Raw genomic sequence first — 14,247 nt, forward strand, 5'->3', positions numbered from 1 at the left:
AAAACAAACAGCTAGTGAGTGTAATTGTGTCAGTTCACAGGTGCTATTTTGAATGAACGTCTGCTGAGTCAATCTGACCTCTTGCAAACTAAAACAGCAGCACCGCAAAGAGCCTCGGGCGACGTGTGCTTTCTCCACAATGTTGTGTGTGTATCCATGTTTATGTTCTCATTTCACTCCTTCTTCATCAAAGTCCTTCCTATTTTCTATAAAAGTGCAATTCATCAAAATAAGAGAAACTATCTCAGCACATAGATGCTACAGTTCACACCTGGATATTAGCGCATTAACTGCTGAGACCATTTGATCGCAGCTGCTAAACAAAACAGCCGCAAATTCAGTATAGAATTATGTGGTCGCTCGACAATGTGTGTGTTTGCCCATGTTGATTTATTATTATAGTCATTATGTTCTTATGTCACTTTTCTCCCTTGTAGTCCTTTTTAGTTCACTTAAACGCTAAAATAGCACTAACATTGGTGCGCGTTACGAGCACTGGTGAACTTGAGAACAATTTGGCAGATACTGCTTGCTTCAAGCGGTTGACTGCCACTCCCAGTTCAAGTTTACTTGAAAACCAAACGTGAAAAAATTACATGTTGTGAATTTCGTGTATTAAACAAAATCACATCGGCTTTGTCGTACGAAAGTCCGTTAGCTTGATGATAATGCACAAGACAAAGTGCCACAGATGGGCTAATGAAACTACCATCGACATTGTGGTAATTATAAACCTTTAAACAACTTATATTTGAACACAAGTAGTAGCAACACATGCGGACAGAGCATACAATACTTACAGGCAAACATTCTTAATCCTTGGTGAAAAATATTGTTGCTTAGTTGAGATTTCTTCTTCTACATCTTATCATCCAATCAACAGTTAATATGTCTGACTATATTATACTTCCCCCTGGTGGCCACGGCCCACACAACAGAAAGAACAGCACAATACCCATGGTTTTATCATGATGCATAAACTCTTTAACTCTTTATATTCTAATAAATTAGGTTATTACGGTATCTTTTTCTAAAGTACAATAGTGTAGAAGGCATTTTTTCGTATGAAAAAATACATTACTAACATTTTTGTTGGTGTTTTTTTGGGGCACCAGAACACAATAATGTGACGGCAATTGAATTCACTTCAATGCGGTAAGATGATTTGAGAGATGAGTACTTTGAGATACGAGCGTGGTCACAGAACTAATTTAACTCGTAAGTCAAGGCACCACTGTATTAAAAAAAATGTGCAAATAAAGGCCCCGCCCAACAGCAGTTGAGTAAATAAATGGCCTCAGCCAGAATACGCTTTGTGTGTGTATCACTGTTAGTTTATCTTAGACCTGTGTGTGTGTCTGTACGTGCAAGTGTATCTCAGTTGCGCACGCGTGTGTGTGTGTGTGTGTGTGTGTGCTTGTGTGCGAGTGAGATGGACTGGCCAACCAAATCGACAATCACTCTCACGCCTGGCCGTCACTCAATGGGCCTGACCAAGCACCAAATAAGAGTCACTGACACGCACGCGCACACACGAAAAGACGCACACACATTTGAGTGATGCTGTGGACAAAGCGGCTCGATACAAATAAATAACTAAAACAGAAGCCAGCGTGGCATGCTCTCTCGCTCCTGCTCGACTACGCATGTCTGCCCCGCCATCCATCCCTCCCCCACCTGCTCTCTTGCTAATTACAATTGATTTATGATGGCGCAGGTAGCTTATCAGTGAAATGACAATGGTCGCGCGGAGGCTGGCGAGGGGAGCGGTGGTCTTATTGGGTCAATGTCGAATAGAAAAATCAATTAGCATTGATTGGCCGAAGGTTCATTTTGCCAAAGAGGACGCAGTCGAAGGGGATTAAACTTTCCCCCGTACCCCTCCGACAACTTTGATACGACACAATGGTGGCGGTAGCGGCGATGCTTCACGCGCTTTGGATAATAAAAAGTGCGAAGCGGATCTGCAATCAGGCATCGGCTAGTCGGGCCTAGGCGGCGGGGGAAACAGATAGCATTGATCAAGTATCAGCCAGTGAAATCCCTGGCACGACCGCAGCTTAAAGCTCATCCACACAATTAACATCAAGCACATCAAAGACACACAACATGGAGAATGCCCAAGTGCACATTTTAACACGACATCAAAATCAAACACTTCAGAAACCTCATAAAAACGGTACTGATGGAATATTTTGCATTATTTTCCAAGACCACAGATTGGTCAGTGGGTGGTGCTTTGACACATTTTCTCATCTTCAGGTAAATGGCATGGCGACACACAAGATACAACATTGCATGCACGCCGACCAAATCGTGGTTCATCGTTCACATCCCTGCAGATTATTTAGCGATCATTTTTTTAAATAGATTTTTTGTCGTAATTTAGAGTTGCACACCTCCAGTGTACTACATTGTGCCACAACATGCCAGGCAGCACTCGGATCTATAGGAAAAGATGCAGTGTAGGATTGGCGTGACAAAATATGTATTTCAAACCCAAACTAAAAACTAGGGTCTTCCCCTTCAGTGTGGGCCAGACCATCAACCAGCACATCTACAAAGATATCCTGCGGCTCTTTCGGTGCAGGAAAAAGTGAGAGTTGTGACAGGACAACTCTTGACTGCTTCACCATGACAACGCGCCTGCTCACAATGCCCTGAGCATCGGACAGTTCCTAGCCGCGAAGAACAACGCCGTGCTGGAGCAACCGCCAACTCGTCCGACCTGGGTCAGTGGGATTTTTTTCTACTTTCCCAAGCTCAAGGGACCCGTTCTAAAGACGTGGCTGACATCAAGATGGCTGCGACGACAGAGCCGTGGAGTGCATGAATGTGTGGCAGAGAAGGCTACGAAGGTGCGTTCCACTCCTGGGGGGATCACCGCCAGGGGGAAAATGTGCAGGTTGTCCTTTGGATTTGAAATATATATTTTGTGACACCGGTCCTGGAACATTTCTGACATACCTCGTATAGCCTCAATAAATATTGCAGATTTTCACCTAGTGCAGGTGGGTCTGGATAATGTTTGACATGATACATCCCGAACCAGCTTGGCGTCGCAATTCCGAGCGACACCTGAAGGCAACGCTAACCCAGCTAGGCATCTGTGTGCGTGCGTGTGTGTTACCTTCAATGGCCAGCATGGCTCTGAGCTCTCTGTTGAGCAGTTCGAAGCGTCTCTCCAGGTCGTGCTCCTTCTCCCTGCAGGCGGGAGGGAGGAGCAAAGTTCATCAATATGTTAATGACTAAATCATTAAGGCAGGACACCCACATAAATAAACATCGATTGCCACACTCGCCGGAACCTTCTCACACTTTTAATCTAGTGCCGCACACACACACTCAGCCTTCAGTGTGTTTGTGTGTGTGTGTGTGTGTGTGTGTGAAATGACATCACGGCAGGTGTGTGCGTGTGTGGCACAAATTCAATTCTTTCCTCTTTCAGCCATATTAAAAAATGAGCCCTAATAGAATTTGTCCTTGACGCTCGTCTTTCCCGCACAAAGAGGGACCACAAGGGCCTCATAATAAGCCCTTCTGTCAATTGGCCACTTTAAACGGCCCCCTCACAGCCCCCACTCTTTGGTCGTGATATAATGTGATTAGGAATACTTCAATCTCGCCGCTTGCACGCTTCCACATCCTTGCAAATGTGTGTGCATGGGGACCGGCTGAGCACACACGCATGCACACACTAGCAATAGCACTAGACGCATATAATGTGCACATTTCTATTGATTTCATGTCAATCAATGAGAAAGTAAGTATGCAACGTGAACGTACAGGAGAGAGAGTTGGTTCTGTCTCCTGATGAGGGCGTTCTTCTTGTTGACCAGCATGAACCACTCCTGCATCATGGCCTCCTCCTCCTCCTTGTTGTTGCCTGCACGTACGCATACAATTACACACACATTAGAAACGCAAACGCATGGTGGAATGTACACGCTCCCTTTTTGATGGTATTTAATAATACTATTATATGGTGTTATTACATTTTTTTTAAAATTTTATTTACTCCAGTCAGATGGGAAAAAAAAAAATCACGCCTCAGTTTACAGTTCATTTTCAACTTACAGGTAGATTTTCTAAATAATTCAATTGTTCTGAGACAAAAAAAAATAAGGAAAAAAAGATACACAACCCAGGGTCTAAATATTTAGTATTTAAAAAAAAAAATTTATGATAATGAATTGGTAATGAAACAACATCTAATAAAAGTACTTAAAATACAATAAATACAAACAATTTAATATGATAATTGAAGCCATCCATAACATGTCTTAAGATATGCTCTTTTTGGGGGGGTTGTGATGTTGTTCATTCACTGCCATCGACAAGTTTTGAAGCCAAATATCCATGTTAACTGGAAGGGTGGTCAGTCAGTCAGTGAATGACTTAAAAGGGGACCACCCCCCCCAAAAAAAATTAATGTATAAAATATTTTCAGGACACTTGAACGTGACGTATTATTATTTTTAAGGTATTATTTGTTTAGTATTTTGCAGGCATAAAGGGACAAGCCGAAAGGAAAAGAAGATTATAAATTATGAGCCTGTGGGTCTTTTTTATAACAGTTCCTCAGAGTTTTGTATTTCAGAATTGCATGGCTGTCCATCTCAAAGGCTCTAGTGCTCCATATGTGGTCCACAAGCCGCAAGTTGCATACCCGTGCTTTAACCAGTGTATAAAGCTGACAAATAATATGAGCGAGTCCATTATAGATATCAATATTTGTCACAAATAATAAAGGCGCTGGCTTTTCAGGGGTGACACAAAAGGCGTCTGTGTGCATTGGTGCTGGTGTGATGTCATTCACATTACGGACGGCAGGCAATGAAAGCAAAGCGTCAGGACTTAGCGCCATGGTGGATTACTGTAGTCAACTTTCAAACGGATGCCGGCAGCGGGATAAAGGCGGGTCAGTGTGCCGCTTGCGAGTCCAATAAAACAAGCAAATAATCACGGCAAATATTAAGCTCCTGTGACATTGTGGCGGCCCGTGAGACGACAACCAAGGGGGATTAGAAATATATCTCCCCTCCCACAAGGCCTGCCGAGCAGGAGCTGCTTTTTATTTGAGGGAAGAGGCAAAAAAAAAAGGGAGGAGGCAGGACAAGACGAAGAGACAATGTGACCCCGGATGAAACCAAAAACAGCTTCTTAGTGATTATTTTATTAATTACTGATGATATTAGTTGTATTATTGTTATAGTATGTACATACACAGACATAACATACAGTTGATAGACCACTGTTCAAATGCCAGGTTTTTGTGATATAAAAAATGACAAAAGATAATTAATTACAAAAAGATTTCCACCATTCATTTGAACTATAACCTGTGCAATTCAATAAAAAAAAAAAGAATGACATCTTTTCAAGAGGGGAAGTGAAAATAAACTGAGATAATGTGCTTGCAAAAATGTGCACACCCGCTTACAAATTAGGATGTGGCTGTGTTCAGAGAACATTCTTTTAAAAAATTGACCCAAATAGTATATAAGCATTAAGAGACATGAGATACACTCCGTCATTGACTTCCATGTTGGCGCCGAGACACTGCGCATCCATGCCGGCTCCCGCGGGAGCCATTTTGGCTCCGCACACCTGGCTTGCTGTCAGCCTTGCTTGCCACTTCCCAGCTCAAGGCGTTCGGTGCCATGTTTGATCAAGAAAATTGACGTCTGATGGCCACAGTTAACACTCTGCTAACATGGCGGCCACGATGACGAGAAGCGCACAGAGATACCATCACGCACATATACACACACACAAGATACAAGTGATACACGCAAGGTAACAGACTGCCTATCTGATTGTCTACGTTGTTTGGCAAGTGGATACAGTGACAGGAACAGGCGCCCTCGGTTAGAGGCGGTCCTAAACAGTTAACTTAGCACCGCTCGCTAGCTAGCTGCTTGGAGAAATCAACACAGAAAGAAAAAAGATCCGGCAACACCAAAACGTGGTTAAGATAAACATCTTGGCTGTAGCGCCATACTGTGCGCAAAGAAAGAAAGAAAGACAGCCTGAGGTGTTTTCATGATTTCACCGTATGATGTCATAAGCCTGAATTAGAAACACTGAAAAACACACCACATTCAACTCATCAGCAAGCTAACAAACAACAAAAGATGCCTTCAGGTCAAATTTTTAAGACATTTCTTTTGACTCTAATGTCCATGAATTCCTCAAGTGGTGATGTGTGCCTTATTAAAATAAGCTACAATACAAAGCATAAATGCTGACCGTGTACATACGGAGGTGTACTGACACATGTAGTCATTAAGCATTCACAGAGACCACAGGAAAGGACATAAAAGCTCACTCAACAGCCATGTTGAGCATTTATATGACGCTTGTTCGTTAGCATTAGCGTTAGAGGCACTCAAGTGAGCCGAGCAAGATGATTTACAACCTGACTCCACTTTGCTCGGGGGTGTTTTTTTCTTCCCCCCCTTCAATTACCTGTCTCATTATTATTGTCACTAGCGCCATTATCACCGCGCACCCCCACATTAGACGCATGAAGAGCTGGGCCGCACTTCACGTAATTAATATCGCGGAGAAGAAGGCCTCGCTCACCTGCCGACACCCCCCCACTCTAAAAGGTATTTCATTAGCCGGCCCGTTAGCGTACAAGCCCCGGGAACAAAGGCCTCGTTTATAGCCGCCTCGGCTCGACGGGGAGCCCCCCGCAGGACGTCTGTGGCTCGGTGTGCGAGTGTAAAGAGAAGCGAGGAGAGGCTATCCCCGCTCATAATCTCAGCACAAAAGGCATCATCCTATTAACGGCGTGATCTGGCGCTACACGGGGCGGCTGGCTTTTATTATGAAGGTGAGTGGCTGATACAGGGTACAGGGAGCCCGGGCTATTAGCTCCGGGACAAGGGCAGGTATGGAGGAGTAGTAGAAGAGACCCCACGCTAGGGGAGCCCCCCCACACTCACCCCTCGCCATTCATCGGCGCACTCGGCCCTTCGGGGGACGCTTTCTATTTGGATTCAATGACATGACAAGAGAGATTCCGCAAACAAACACGGGACAACAGCGAGAACGCTTGCTGGGAATAGCATTCACCTGAGAGAAGGGCATGTCGAGATGATGTGGACCCCCCTCAGGCCTTTTTATATGACCCCGGACCATCATCAGATTATTTTCAGCAAAGCTTATTGTTATTTAACGTTTTTGTTCATTACGGTTGTACAGGAAATACACGCATGCATTGTTAATCGGGCCACGTGACAGCAGTCGGCCAATCAAACGGTTTCATTTGGAGCAGCATTTGCGAGTGGCCCGAGGGGATATGTGCGAGGCAGGCCAGTAGTGAGGGACAAAACAAAACCAAAAAAAAATGTTTGGTGAAAACAAAGAAAAAGATGATTGTGTCATTAGTGTGTGTTCCAGTTGTTGTTTTCCCCCTGTCTCGTACACACCTGCTCCTGAGAGCATCTTCACCACCTGTGCCTCGTTCACCCTAATTACCCCACGCATTTAACTTCGTGTTTCGTTCTTTCTAGTCGCCAGTTCGTTGTACCCTGTCGTCGCGTTCCAGCATTCCTTGTTTCCCCGTCACAGACTCACAGTAAGACTAGACCCTGTTCCGATTATCGAATTTGCCTTTTTTGCCTTTATTAAACCTCTCTTTTTGAAGCTTTTTGGAGTGGTGCATTTTTGGGTCCTATCCTCTGTTCCGTTCATGACAAGTTGCTGATTGCTCAAATTTTGGTATCACAATATTGACTGTATTTTCCACTTGGAGCAATGGGTGTGCGTGAGGCGGGCAAACGGTGAGGGTGTGAAACAAGAAAATGTGTTGGATGCCATGTTGCTGTGTGAAAGCAGCAAAATCCTGCCCTTTGTCGCTGTCCAATAAAACGTTTATATCAAACTGTAGTATCAAATTGTGGAAAGCTGCTTGTGAATCCCGCCTTTCCTGGGTTCTGTGTGAAAGACAGCCATAAACATTCTACTCTGTGGAAAATTTTACAGAATCTTGGCATGAAAAATGCTTTCATTTGCACGGCAACTCCACCTGCAACGATACATGTATTGAGAAATACTTTTTTCCCCCTCAAAAATTTTTTTTCCTCCAAGAATTTCTTTCCATGCATATGGTTTCATTTTGTCATATACTACCCCGCCCCCCAAGCCAAGAAAACTATTAAAACAAAATTCTTCCCAAGAAAAGTTATTAGGGAAAAAGTATTTTTTTCCCCCCTGAAAAGTATTTTTCTCTGAGAAATGAAATTGCTCCCAGACACGAACCTGTGTCGTCTTTGAAATGGTAAAACCGTGGCACACCACTTCCAACTCCCAGAGTTTGTGACTCCAATCCAGATACAGCCATGTGAGTTCCCAGTGCTACCAAACTTATTATAATTATGAGTTATTCTATTTATTATTACATAAAGTAAAAAAAAAAAAACAGGCCTAGATTGACGATACATTTCTTAAGCAAGCCTCCTCCAACGAATCGTATCTTAACTTAGTTTACTGTTCTAGTCCTAGTAGCAACCGACACCCGGGCAACACGCCATACGTGAGGGGTGAAAGACAACTTTGAGGGACTCTCATACGCTTTCAAAAGCGGGGGTACTTAACACACACACGCACTCACACCAGACACACACACGCACTCATCTCGGCGGTCCTCCATTCTGCTCCTCGACCGCGTCAAAAAAGGCGGCGATGACCCGGCGGTGTAGCTTATTAACCCCTCCATCAGCTCTTATCAGCCAATGAATAGCTCCGTCATCTGGCCCTCCTCATCCTCATCTTCCTCCCTAGCGTCAGTGCTTTTTTTTCCTCCAGGCCCATAATATACACACACATAATTTTCAGGTACACACACACAAAACCAAGGAAGGGGAGGGAGTGCGATGTCGTCATTCTCCGGAGCCTCCTCGATTGTTGCGGACCAGAAAACATCAACAGTTGAATTGCTGAATGGCAGATCTCTCCTCTCCTGAGCTTTGAAGGCATTAAGAGCCCTCTTTCTCGTCCTCAATGTGCCGCCTTAAATGCTTTTCCTCTCTTCTTTCCCTCCTTTCTTGTCAGGCGGGGGCCACCCAGCAGAAGGCAACTGATGCAAAACAGCGCAGTAATCCCCCCCCTCACCCACCACCATTCCCTCTCACACAGTAGCCATTATCCCTGGGATTTAGCTCGTGTACAGTGAACCCCCGCTATATCGCAGACTTTGAAGTGATCGTTTCTTGTTGGTTTTCAAACTATACAGGCAAAATTACTCCAAAATGACTGTAACATCCGTGCTAATTTCCGTTAGCCCGTCTCGAGTGTTTCTCGCTATAAGTTAGCATTTGGCTAGCTGACATTCAGTAGACAAAATTATAAGATTTGGTTCCATATTTTGGTGTTGAAATGTACAATGTACAGGTTGAATGGTTTTTGAAAACCATCCAAACGGTTTGGGCTCAGGCCGCATGTGTCCCGTGCGGTTCGTAGGCACGCACAACTCTTTTTTTGTTTTCTCATTTACTAATGTGGTGAAGCAATTGGACAGTAGCGCTAAGGCAAGCCAAGATGGCACCACGCGTCGTTGCGGTGGAGCGTATAAAGTGCGTTCGGAATTCGGAAACGGGCAGGGTTGTTAACACCAAAATGTCAAATTTTGAAGACTTTTATACACTTCATAAGTCTGTCTGTGAGGTGGATTGTCATCAGGTGGGTCTAGAAAGTACCACACAATTAGTGGCCCGAGTGTGTCCAGCCTGGGTGGGACACAAGGGTCTTTCCTAACCCCCTTCTTCATAAATTTCCATCGTTTTTCCCAAATGTATCAGATGGCTAAAAAGGTGTTTAAACGCCCCCTCGTGCAACCCAGCTTAATGCAGGTGTTACAGGATGCCTGTTGATAACCAGTGGCTCGCCGGGGCTAAGCAAAGGCTAAGCCAGGTACTTTAGCTCCCCCGAGTGTGCGTATTTACACACACGGTGAGGTGTGAAGCTCGCCTGGGGAGCTTAGACGGAGGCATGGGGGGTGTTTAGGGTGACTGAGAGTTGACTTAGCGCTACTGTCAACTTTAGCTGCCCGCGCTGCGGCGTTAATTGGCGGCGGCTTAGCACCAACGTTTTAGTGGCGGGCTAAAAGTGTCGGGCCCGAAGTGTCGTGTTTCAGATGGGGGCAGTACATGTGGAATTTATTAAGCCCCTTTCACACGGCAGGTCTCTTTTTTTTTTCGTGTTGATTTGTTGACATGGGGGGGGACTGAGTCAAACTGTGGAGGTGGAACACCTTCTATGTGCAAGCACCCCCTAGAAAGTTAAAAATCAGCCCCTGACACCAGTTTCACCAATCAACACAAAATTGAATGGAAATGTCTACAATGACAGGACAGGTGAAAAAGTCTCAACGACCCATGCCCAAAATTGAACACGCATGTTCAATGTCCCTACACCATGTAATCAAAGTCTGCTTATTTGTAGGATTGGCCATGAAAAAGGGGTCCAAGGGCCGTTCATCATTGCCCACAGCTTTCATTGAGCTTGTTGTTGCTTTAGCTTAGCACCATTAGCTCCACTATCAGCAGAGTCCAATTTTGTGAATGAGGGAGTGAATGATTGTGTCGTGGCGATAACCCCCTGAGGAGGACCCCCGCCCCCTTCCACTCGCTGACGGACAGCTACAATCTTTTTAGCATAAGTAGCTCCGCCTGCTCCATTAGCCACCGTGTGTGTGTGTGTGTGTGCGTGTCCATGAAAAAGAGAGGGGGGGCGCGGGTGGGGGGTTGGGTGGTTGTGAGCTTGACCCCCCTGGGGTAGATGTTAGAACAAATTTGAGGGGTGTCATATTACACGCCTGCTGGTGATGTTGGGGAGGGGGGGGGGCCTGGTGCGACAGGGGCCGTGATGATGAAATGCTTAATGAATTAATCTGCAACGGTGGGCTAACAACATTAGTCATCCTCCTTTTATTTTCTGTGTTGGCAAATAAGCAGAGGTTGCAAAAGTACTCACACTCTTTGCTTAAAGCTATAGTATGTAACTTTTGGCGCCCCCCGAAGCTTGAATTCTGCATTACAACAAAAGAACAGAGCAATCACTTCAATATGACGTCTTACAGAGAAGAAAAATGAAAACACTGGACACGCTATCAAAACAACGTGTTCTCATAGCTTTGCCAATGTTGCTAAAATGCTTAATTACCTAATGATAACAACAGCGAAAATGTTTTTTTTTCCACATTAGATCCAACCATTCAATTAAATAAGGTCATGGATGGGCTATGTCTTGCTTCTCTGAATTGTCATTTTTACGCCTTATAAGTCTTTTGACATTGTGTCATCATTTGCAGCAGTTGTAAAAGTAACCAGCATATTTTGACAAAGGAATACAAAGTATGGTAATTAAAGTTTGGCACACGTGAATTTATTTATTTTTTAATCTAGGCTTAACAAAATGTTTAATGTTTTCTATCAGATAACATAATTTAGAAATTTTTGGTCAAGGGAGCAAGTTCATGTAATATTTTTAGTTTTAGAACCTGCACACTGCAAACAAACTGGAATTGGAAGGGTTAAAAAATAAAAATGATGACAGGAACTGATGTTAGTTAAAACCTATGCAGTAAAAGAAGCAAAAAAACTTAGATACTATGTCTGTATGGCCAAAAAACAAGCTGAAACGGGAGTAAAATGCAACAAGGCCTGAGGGTTAAATTAAGTACAGTAATGAAGTATTTGTAACTCATTACTTTCCGCCACTGAGAATATGTCTCCAGGGTTGGCTTGAGACGACGATGACATTCCGCCGATTGTTAAACTTGTCAATTGATCGCTTTAAATGGAGTAAACATCTTCAAGGTTTTAGCATTAAAGTGGCTAACAATGGGCTCAACACACACACACAAACAAACACACACAGACAAACAAACACACAGACGCACATGCACACGCACACTGAAATAGATATTTAAATGGGAATGTATTGGGGAAAGACAGCTGTTGGTATTTGTAGCCCAGAGTGCTGATTACAATGGGGAAATGGGGAGGAGTGTGTACGTAGGACTGCTGGGGTGAGGTGGGGGGAGTGCTGCGTGGGGGTTGAGGGGGGGGGGGGGATAGGTGAGCTGGCCAGCAGCTGTGTTAGCAAGTGAATGGTGTAATTACCCGAGGCCAAACCTCTGTCATTAACCCGCATTGTCCTACGTCATCGCCGCCGTTACCATGAGAAAGACGCCGTTAATTGAGCGGCCGGCCCGCGGATTCTGTGACGCTTTGTAAAGCATACACTCTACATTAGAAATAAACAAAAATACAGTTGGGAGGGGTAAAAAACAAAACAAAAAAACACAAAAAAAAACACTGTTTCGATGTGAAAACAACCAGACTGGATAGGGTTGTTCTTGTGTCGAAAACGTATCATTTTTTTTCTCTGTAATGGACTACATTCCTTTACTCGGCCAATCAGCACACAAAAATAACTAAATAATAATAATAAATAATAAATAAAACAATTAAAAGTCTCAATATTATTTTAAAAGTTGTGCATTGCATTACTACTGGTTCAGTTGTCATAGAGAGCGCACCATAAAAGATTACAACACATTCTGAAGCTAACAGATGTTTTGGAATAGCTCACTTTTAAATTAACCCAAATTATTCTGATTGTCTGTATGTAACACGACTAAAATAATAAAATGTATAATTTGGTTGTATGTTACAGAAATAAATGCATGTATCACAATGTCGGTAAATACAAATACAAATAAAATGATAAAAAGAAAAATTGGGCTGTGTTATTGTAACATAAAAAGAGATAAATAAATGTACGTAGTTTGGGCGTAAGTATACAAGATAGAAATGAATAAATTATATATATATATACATACATATATATATATACATAAATATATGTACATACATATATATATAGACATATACATATATATATATATACACATATATATATATATATACATATATATATACACATATACATATATACACATATACATTCATATATATGTATATACATATATATATATATACATATATATATATATATATATATATATATATACATATATATATATACACATATATATATATACACATATATATATATATATATATATATATACACATATATATATATATATATACACATATATATATATACACGTATATATATATGTATATATACATATATATATACGTATATATATATATACACATATATATATATATATATATATATATATACATAAATATATATATATTTCTTAATGCAAAGAAAGCAAAACTTTGGTTGTGTGTATATAAAGTAAATAATGAAATAAAACGTGTGACTTTGTTGACCATATGTAACAAATAAAAAAATATAATTTGGGTTGTTTAACATAGAAAACAGAAACAGGTTGTATGTATTGAATAAATAAAATAGCTCATATTAAAGAAATAATAAGTAATAAGTGATAAGTGAAATGATAAATAATATCATGCAATTATATATCATATTAAGTGCAATTCATAATAAAAATGTGTTTTACTCCAGTCAGCTGGCCTCTGTGGGACTTTGAAGACATGACAGGCAAGTGTAGAACTTGGACGTTATGCTTGCATGTGTGTGTGCGTGCGTGTATATGTCTGTGTGTGTGTTGCAAGGGGTCCGGGGGCACACAGGCGGCTGATGAAAGCATTGGCGGGATGCTCCAATAAAGAGCAGATTATCATAAGCGGCCATTGTCCACCTCTCAATTCTCTCTACACGGCTACCCACCCCGCTCCCTCTTTACCCCCTCGCCCCATTCACCAACTGAAAATGTTAATCGTCCCTTTTTGCTGGCACGCCGAGGCCACGCAACGGAAAGAGATTGAAGAAAGCGCCGAGAAAACAAAGCGAGCGCAACAAAATGTAACCTACACGTCCCTGGGCAAGTGGCTCAGCGCACCCCCTCCTAACCCCGCACGCCCCCCCCTCCCCACAATGCTCCCCCCGTTGACTCCGTCCACCCGGCTTGTTTTATCTGAGGATTGTCAGACAATGCCTAGAGGATCCCGTTCCCTAATCTTCCTAAAAATCCCCCTTTCATCCCCACTGTTAAAGAATGTATGAAAGGTTGACATGGAGCTGGAGAACACAAGAAGGTGGGGTACGGTTGGGGGGTGTGGTGCACATCTGGGAGGATGGTGTCACCACGTTGGGGGGACTGCTGCGTTTGCCTGCACCGACTCTTAATTAAATTGTTGTGCCGCTCAAACATTCAAATGGCCGCCGGGA

At 42.8% G+C, this 14,247-nt stretch overlaps 1 protein-coding gene across 7 annotated transcripts in view; it reads right to left on the reverse strand.

Annotated features, from left to right (window-relative positions):
- Nucleotides 1–14,247, reverse strand: part of ehbp1 (EH domain binding protein 1) — a 131,418-nt gene that overhangs the window by 7,451 nt on the left and 109,720 nt on the right. For all 7 annotated transcript variants that reach the window (XM_061789325.1, XM_061789324.1, XM_061789326.1 and 4 more), the window contains 2 exons: nucleotides 3,787–3,886; nucleotides 3,131–3,204 (listed from right to left, as the gene is read on the reverse strand). In XM_061789325.1, the coding sequence (XP_061645309.1) occupies nucleotides 3,131–3,204; nucleotides 3,787–3,886 (174 nt within the window). The remainder of the gene's footprint in view (nucleotides 1–3,130; nucleotides 3,205–3,786; nucleotides 3,887–14,247) is intronic.

The sequence above is a fragment of the Phyllopteryx taeniolatus genome, chromosome 11 (genome assembly GCF_024500385.1).
Source record: "Phyllopteryx taeniolatus isolate TA_2022b chromosome 11, UOR_Ptae_1.2, whole genome shotgun sequence".
NCBI classification, from domain to species: Eukaryota; Metazoa; Chordata; class Actinopteri; order Syngnathiformes; family Syngnathidae; genus Phyllopteryx; species Phyllopteryx taeniolatus.